Raw genomic sequence first — 8,370 nt, 5'->3', positions numbered from 1 at the left:
CATACCACCCACTAAATTAACATTTATGGGACATATTTCTTCACACCTATCTTTTTTTCTTCAAAACGACATGATAAACTGCACCATCTCAAAGAGGGCCAAATGTAGACACATAAATCTGTCCACTTAATTAAATGAATATTTAATTAATTCATCCTCAACCTCTTCTTCTATTAACTAAATAAATTATTCAATTTATTTAAATTAATTCATTAAATCACACTCTAACAATCAAATAAATGAATAAAACATATTTATTTAATTTAACTCCTTTCCTTCTTTAAATAAATAAATAAATAAACAATTATTTATTTAAATCCCTAAACTACCACCCCACTTGCATTCTCCTACAAATGCAAGTTGCACAATTTTGGTTAAAATAAAGTAATTTTATTTTAATTAAAATCCTATTTTCTCTCACCCACCAAACCCACTTGCATCCTAAATCCCCTTCTAGATTCTTCTAATCCATTCCTAATTAGCCTAATCCCCCTCCCTAATTATTGACACATTCCTAAGCAACTTGAAGTCACTTCTCAAAGCCTCCAAAGTCTTTGAAAAGCATTAAAGGCTTTATGTCATCAACAAGTTAACCCCTAAAGTCTTCCAAACCATTAATGACTCTTACATAACCATTAATGGTTAAACTCAACTCACCCACATGGTTAGAAGCTTTCCCTCTAACTCAACCCTCATTTAACTCATGGGTCTCTTTAAGCATTCATTGCTTTGACCATGGTTATCCCCACTAACTCTTGCATGAGAGTTTGTCCATTGGATAAAGACATTATTCATTGGATAAAAGTTTTATTCATTAACTCAAGCCTAACCAAACCCTCCCAAGGTAACCTTCAAGTCATCTCAAGCATTTAATGCTTCTTCCCTCTCCTCTCAAGCCATCTCATATTGACATTTGTCATCATGGGATTGGTTTGAAAGCCATCACATGGATCACAAACCCATCAATCCTGACCTTTGTTGAGATTACTCAATCTCAACCACCCATTTCTCTATTTTCCCTATAAATAGAGCCCATTCCCTTTTCAAAGAAATCCATAAATCTTTATGCATCAAACTTATAGTTATTTTGAGAGAACATTTAGGAGCATTTGCTTTGTTATTTTGCTAAAACTAACATAGATTAACTAGGTGTTTTCTCATAGTAATTTATTTACACTTGCATAGACATTTTGTTCTTATTTTCATAATCTCGAATCTTCATAAGACATCCATGAATAATGCAAAAAGCTGAGGGCTACACTCATGTGGAACTTGGAGAGGAGAGGAACAAGGGAGGAGCAACTATGAGCATTGTGAGGAGCATCTTGGGAAGTTTTCTTTCCCTTTTCCATTTTTGTACTCATTGTCTATTTTATATCTCTCTTGATATGTATGTTAAGGATCATAGGTTCGTTTGTCTTTCGTTTGTGTCACTAACATACTAACTTTTGAACTTGTGTGTCTTGTGCATCCTTTTTAGCGTGCATCAAATACAATATAGTTTCAAATACAATAGAGTTTTTAAGAGATGTTATCACATATAATTTTTATAATGTTTTCTTTATTTTTTAAACATGGTTATTTAGTAAACATTCTATTTATTCACCTTAGGCTTTTATACTTAGTATATGCTATTTTCAAATGATCCAATATGTTGTTTTAATCATCCAACTCTGATATTTATTGATGAGCTACAAATATAACATTTTCTTGTGAAATTAAATATGATTTGAAGATATTAAAACAAATATATTCATCTATATATTTTTTAAATGAAATTTATTTAAAAATATTAAATATTCACCTTAGGCTTTTATACTACACTACATGCTATTTTTAAATGATCCAATATGTTGTTTTAATCTTCCAACTTTTATATTTATCCATGAACTACAAATATGATATTTTCTTATGAAATTAAATATAAATTGAAAGTAAAACAAATTTATGCACAAATATAAATACACATCTTCACATAACAAATAACATAGTAAAATACAACAATATAATTTCAAATATAATAAAATTTTCAAGTAATGTTACTTTTAATATAATTTTTTAAAATGAAATTTAAAAATAAATTTCATAAAATCAGTAGCTTAATTAAATATAGATATTGAAATTTAAATTAAAAGACATACTAAATTTATAGAAACCACAAACTTAAAAATATTCTTAAAAATTATCAAGAGCACCCTTGGAAAGTTTTTAGAAAGACCCCTCCATGGGACCCAAGTCTAACATTTAGAAAAATTCTTAAAACGCGCCGTAAAATCCCTGTTCAAAAGAATCACAGCGCGATCCCTAACCTAAACCCTAACGTCTCTACCTCAAACCCTCATAAACCCTAGAAAGTCCATTTTTGATTATTTGATCCTTCACTCTCTATATTTTATAACTGTTGCGCATAAATCAGAAGCCGCAACCATCTTGTGCAAGTAAGAGTACTCTGCAAGCAAGGAGAGCACATTTTTTTTTGAGGCAGTTTACGATGGAGTTTTGGGGTAAGCCTTCGGCTATTATTTCATAGGCATTTTTTTGGCTCTCTTTTTGTTTTAATTAGCCGCGAAGTTCATTCCATTTGACTAATTTGGTGGGTAGTCTAATCTTTGATATATGAATGAGCTCTTTGTATTGCATTGTGTTTATATGCGTTGTGCTATTTTATCTTTGTTTTAGGGCTTGTTATTGTGTAATCTCGAATATGATCTGCACAGGAGAACAATTTTGGCAGCTTTTTTAGGTTTTATTTGTTGTTTTTGAAGTGCGAAAAGTCTAGGGTTCTGTAAGCCGTATTTTGCACTGGTTCGAGATTTTAGCTGCTTAATGTGTTTTATTTTGTTCTGTCTTAATCCGAATCATCTAGTGTACCATTTTCTTTTTTCTTTGGTGCGGAATGAGTTATCTGGGTTTGTAATATGTATGTACGTGGTTGGAATATGTTTTTATTGTTGGGATGTTCATTATATTTGGTCGTATATTTCATTATCTTCTTCAGTTCATCTGGTGTAGCAGTCTATATGCATAATGATAACATTTTTGGTTAGATAACATCTACTGTGGTACTGAAAACAGGAGTTGAAGTGAAGTCTGGGCAGCCTTTGGCTTGCAGTCCCGGAGAAGATAAATATATTCATTTATCTCAGGTTTTCTTCTATTACCTTAATTTAAAATTTATTTACAGATAGTGCCCTTTGATTTATGCGCTCGAGGAATTTTATGGTTTATACTTGAGTTCTTCAGTGCTGGTAGTGTAAGGTTTATGATTGGGTTCATAGAATTAATTAATTTTGGTCTAAGGGGCATCTGACGTTGTTGCATGGTTGTATATTTGCTTCTTGCAATTTATAAGGTATATGGATGGATTTTGTCGGATGTTTGCTGGATTCAATGGTGGGGTTTTGATGTTTGGGAGTTATGGAGTTTTGTTCAATTCTGTTCGTGATATTATTGCGGGTTTTTGTAGAGTTTATGTCCAAGTTGTGTAGAGTTGATGCTTTGATTGCATATTGGACATGCTAAGGTTTAGTAGGTTTTATGTTTGGTGTGTTACAGTTTCATTTGGTGTTTCTCAGAACTTTAAGATAAGGTCTCGTTTGGTTTATTTAGATTTATTGTTTGAGTTTTAGTCGGGATTTATGATTCCGATTCTTGGATTATGCAAGTTTTTTGTTTGTGTTCTGTCAGGTTTATGTTGTGCCTTGTTTTGATTTGTCTCATAGACTACTGTTTCATTGTAGGTAGCAATTGGGGAAGGGTCAAAATCAGATGAAAGAGTTGCGGTTTATATTCATGTTGATGGTAAGAAAATCATGATTGGAAGTTGTGTGCGTGGAAGTTGTGAACAGTTTGGGTTGGATTTAGTATTTGAAAAAGATTTCAAGATCTCCCATACTTCAAAGTCTGCTAGTGTTTTCTGTTGTGGATATACGACATTTATTCAGGAGGAAGATGAATATCCTTGGACAGTATTTTAGTTGTTTCCAGTTCTTTCACATGAATTTCGAAAACTTATTATAAGTTTTTAATCTGGTCTTTTATGTTGTACATAAGTACTCAATTTTGGCTTCATTCCAAACTGTTCAAGATCTATACTGACATTTCAGGAAAAAATGACTTGAATACTTTTATAAAATAAAAGCTTCCTTAACTTGTTCCTTCTTCTTGCTGAGCACATTTGGAAGCCTAAATGGAGAAGATGAAGGTACTTACCAGCCTATATGTCTGTGTAAAGTCATTTATTTGTTGGTTTTGTTTGTCTGAATTTGATTTGACATTTGTCGGTGTGATTACTGTAGATGATGATGAATCGGAATCAGATGATGAAATGCCACAATCTGTTATAACTGCAAAAGAGAATGGAGGTGAGTTGTTGCTTTTTGTCATTGCAATCTAACTTAAAAAGATGATTGTGTGGGTATGCATATTTATTTGTATTTCCCTGAAGTTTAATCAGGAATTTGTTTTTTTGTATTTCTCTAGGCAAACAACCTGCAAAAGCTGAGAAGGTTGAAAAGTCTGAATCGAAGTCTGTAGCTATGCCAGGGAAATCCAATAAAGAAGGGACGAAAGTGAAGCCAGAGAAACCAAAGCAACCAGCCCAAGCACCTGAGGATGACGATGATTTTGATGATGATGAATCTGATGATGAGGTTAGCAATTTATATTTTGAATTTTCAAATTGCACATGGAATTGCCTTCCTAGTGTTGGAAGGCAATTGTAGCTGTGTGGTTGTGTTTTACTTATTTCCCACCCGATGCCAACTATATTTCAAATTGCACGTGGAATTGTTTTACTAGGGTTAAGAGGCAATTTGTTGATGGTGTGGTTGCTTTTTACTTGTTTCCCACTTGATGCAAACCTTTTGTCAGTCTGCTGTATTTTATAAGCTTTGTTTTACTTATTTCCCACTCGATGCCAACTATATTTCAAATTGCACGTGGAATTGTTTTACTAGGGTTAAGAGGCAATTTGTTGATGGTGTGGTTGCTTTTTACTTGTTTCCCACTTGATGCAAACCTTTTGTCAGTCTGCTGTATTTTATAAGCTTTATTCTTTGTATGTGATAGGATATGGAAGATATTAGTGGAAGTGAAGATGATGATGATGATGAAGATGAAGACAGTGATGAGGATGAGGAAGACGAGTCTGATGAGGAAACTCCAAAGGTAAGACTAAGTTTGTTTTGCTATAACACCTTATCTTTAGAGGTCTTAAACTATTCATTTAGAGATGGATCATTTCGTAGGCACCCGCTGGAAAGAAGAGACCTATGCCAGATTCAGCTGCTAAGATACCAGTATCTGATAAGAAGGCCAAGTTTGCTACACCTGAAGGTCATAAACCAGGTTAGCTATATAACTCTTTATTTTCTTACTATGTGTTCATTGTGTTTAAGGCCATGTTTGATTTGATTATGTTATATTCAGAAACGGTTGGTACATCAACAGATTTTTGCCTTTGTGATTCCCACATGATGTATGAGTTGTTCTCTCTGGGGAGAAAGGCCAGCATTTTTTGGGTTGTGGAGATTACTTTGATAATTTATCTTGATTTTGTGGGGAACTGGATATTTGAATTCTTTTAGTTTTGCAGAAGTCAGTTGTATCATCAAGAGCTAAAAGTACAGAATAAAGCAACAAAATTTTCGTGATGCTCAATTTACTCATTAGTTTCTGTGGTAGAATATGCTTGTGGGGAACTGGATATTTGAATTCTTTTAGTTTTGTAGAAGTCAGTTGTATCATCAAGAGCTAAAAGTACAGAATAAAGCAACAAAATTTTCATGATGCTCAATTTACTCGTTAGTTTCTGTGGTAGAATATGCTTGTGGTGATTGTTTGAGTATTGACTTTCTAATTGTTTATACTAAGGGGATCTGAATTCACTGCATCCAAGATCTTCATATTTTTAGATTCACAGGTCACAATACTGGTAGGCATTTTATCAGAACAAACGAATATCTAGCAAAGTAAGATTTCCCCCTTCCCTCCCATCATCATGTTATTGATGGATCTCAAGTTGGCTACGATCCTGGTGCACATGCTAGGAGACATTCTCTTTATTTCAGGTTCCATCAATTTTTTTTTTCAATGGCTTACTTGATAGACATAACTTTTTTTTTTAAATTTCAAGCAAGGATTATATTAGTAGTCAGTCCTAAAACTTGCAACATTGCCTTTAGGATCATTATCAATAAGTACTTGCAGTAATTCCTAAGTTGGAATTAGAACTTCAAGTATGAGGGAAGACTTTGTAGTACCCTATATGACAGCAAATCAAATTTGAAAACTAAATGAGTATTCAATCATAGCCATGACAGAATGTTTTAGCTAGGAACAAATTCATCATATTTATGATGGAATTATTATCTTGGATTGAATGTTCAATGCCATTTGATCTCACTGTTTGAATTCATTAAGCATGAAACCTTTATGCCTCAACTAGTTGACATTTGTATAATTTCTGTGAGTAAACTAAGATAAGTTTTCCATGTTGTAGATGGGTATCATTTGATTTCAAATAACTTTTGCCAATCAAGTTGAGCTGAATGTCTTTCCAATAACTGTTTGTATTATTGTTAAAAGTTTCATCTGCTAAGTAGAACATCATTAATCCCATAAATAATTAGTGGACGTGCGGAGCAGACAAGGTAGCTGCTCGAGAGTATTGGGAAAGTCTGATCCTTGCAGGGAAGGGGAAGGAAGGTAATAATTAGTATAAGTTAATGGGTTTGGGTTCCATTTAGGATGTGTAAGAAATTCTCAGGATGGTAACATAGTGAGATGCCAAATGCACTTATTTATTATTTTGGTTATCGGCATCTGATGTTTTTTTAATATTTACAGGTGATAACAAGAAAAATGTGCATGTTGCAACTCCTCATCCAGGAGCAAAGAAAGGTGACAAAAAGGGCAAAGAGACTCCTGGAGGTCCTAAGCAGCAGCAGACACCTGCATCAAAAGAGGTAAGAACTAGTTTTTTTTCCTTTGGATCTAAATCAGTTAATGAAAATATGTAATTATGGCTAAGGTTAACTTTTTGCACTGTTCACTACTGGAATTTAGACTCCAAAATCAAATGCTTCTACACCTGCATCAGCAAAAAAGTTTAGCTGCCAACCATGTCAGAGGTTAGTACTCTTTTTTTGAAGCTCCTTGGGATCAATTTGTGACATTTCCTTTTGAACAACATCATTCTTTGGTGCTTAATATCAAATTTTGACATGCATCTCATAGACTGAACTTATTATAAGCACACTATTAAATGCAAAATGATACAATATTGGCTCGTATCATATCCGGTGTTCAGGGTGGATTAATGTTGATTACTTTCTTTTTAGGTCATTCGTCTCAGAAGGTGCACTGAACAATCACAATTCTGCAAAGCATGGTGCTACTTCTTGATTTCTAAATATGTGAAGTTGGAAGATGTGCATGTTCTGAAACGGGGTACCCACTATATTGAGTGAAGATTCTAGTTTGGCAGGTGAATAGCAGATGTTGTCAGTCTTTTGGAGTGTTGTTTAGTACAGTGTTATTTCTGTGGCTATTGTGCGAGTTGAACACTTGGCCATTTTGTGGAAGCAACTAATTATCTTGGATCTTTCTAGGATAGCCATTGTTTGACTGTATTATTCTCTCTCTAGAGCCCCTGACCATTCTGCTGCTATTCTGTTTTGACTGTTCAGTAAACTGAGTGAGGTTACATTTTTGTACGAACATTTATGCCACTTCATGGCTGTGAAGTTGGCTCTCAATCAAGGTCATTACTTGAGCATAATATTGGTCTAGATCGAGTATTTAAATGGATGTTATCAAATGGATTGAAGTTAAAATTATTATTTCAATGTTTATCTTGTAATTCTTTTCGTTCTGGCCCCAATCTGATATGCTTATAGATATGAACCGTCTCAATCAATGCTACTATTCCCTTCAGCGTACTTTTGAGTGAATTGAACTGACAATTAAAAAAAATTGTGAAGGTTTTGTAAAGAGTTTTTGAATTATAGAATCTGCCAGCCTTGTAAATGAAGAGATTGGAAGTTATTTGGGGTATTGATTTATTACTGTCAGGTTTGATTTTTATTTTACCCTAGAACGTATAGGTGTTTAGATTTATTTTTTGAAATGATATTTAGTGTGATTTTCTGATCTTATCAGAGTCCTTTTTCTTCCTTCAAGCGGACTATATAAATCACAATATACTTAGTGTCTCAATTATCTTCGCCAATATTGCAATTTCACTTAAAATGCCGTTTCTGACGGGTGAGTTTAGCAATGTAATATTTTTTAGAACGTAGGTTTGGGACATGTTTACAGTAAATTTGCTTTACATGTCTTCGTAGATTCTCAATCCAGACAATATAA

At 33.5% G+C, this 8,370-nt stretch overlaps 1 protein-coding gene across 2 annotated transcripts; it reads left to right on the top strand.

Moving 5' to 3' along the window:
- Positions 1-2,254: 2,254 nt before the first annotated feature.
- LOC131067409 (histone deacetylase HDT1) lies at positions 2,255-7,871 on the top strand. Of its 2 annotated transcripts, XM_059210993.1 has the most exons (12): positions 2,255-2,504; positions 3,076-3,146; positions 3,741-3,957; positions 4,178-4,204; positions 4,299-4,364; positions 4,483-4,652; positions 5,071-5,169; positions 5,250-5,349; positions 6,649-6,708; positions 6,850-6,968; positions 7,069-7,133; positions 7,344-7,871. In XM_059210993.1, exons 1-12 carry the CDS (start codon positions 2,492-2,494, stop codon positions 7,405-7,407), a joined length of 1,071 nt encoding a protein of 356 aa, XP_059066976.1. In that variant the 5' UTR covers positions 2,255-2,491; the 3' UTR covers positions 7,408-7,871. The 2 variants fall into 2 exon arrangements, with proteins under 2 accessions (XP_059066976.1, XP_059066977.1); XM_059210994.1 differs by lacking the exon at positions 6,649-6,708 and having other exon boundaries at positions 2,260-2,504.
- The last annotated feature ends 499 nt before the right edge of the window (positions 7,872-8,370 follow it).

Source organism: Cryptomeria japonica, chromosome 9 (genome assembly GCF_030272615.1).
Source record: "Cryptomeria japonica chromosome 9, Sugi_1.0, whole genome shotgun sequence".
Classification (NCBI taxonomy): domain Eukaryota; kingdom Viridiplantae; phylum Streptophyta; class Pinopsida; order Cupressales; family Cupressaceae; genus Cryptomeria; species Cryptomeria japonica.
The sequence above is the reverse complement of the archived record's forward strand: the minus strand, read 5'-3'. Positions and strand labels throughout refer to the sequence as shown.

Excerpts from the sequence above, each read along its gene's own strand:
- LOC131067409 (XM_059210993.1), top strand. Across the intron at positions 6,969-7,068 it reads AGACACCTGCATCAAAAGAG|ACTCCAAAATCAAATGCTTC; the intron begins GTAAGAACTAGT and ends ACTGGAATTTAG. Across the intron at positions 7,134-7,343 it reads AGCTGCCAACCATGTCAGAG|GTCATTCGTCTCAGAAGGTG; the intron begins GTTAGTACTCTT and ends CTTTCTTTTTAG.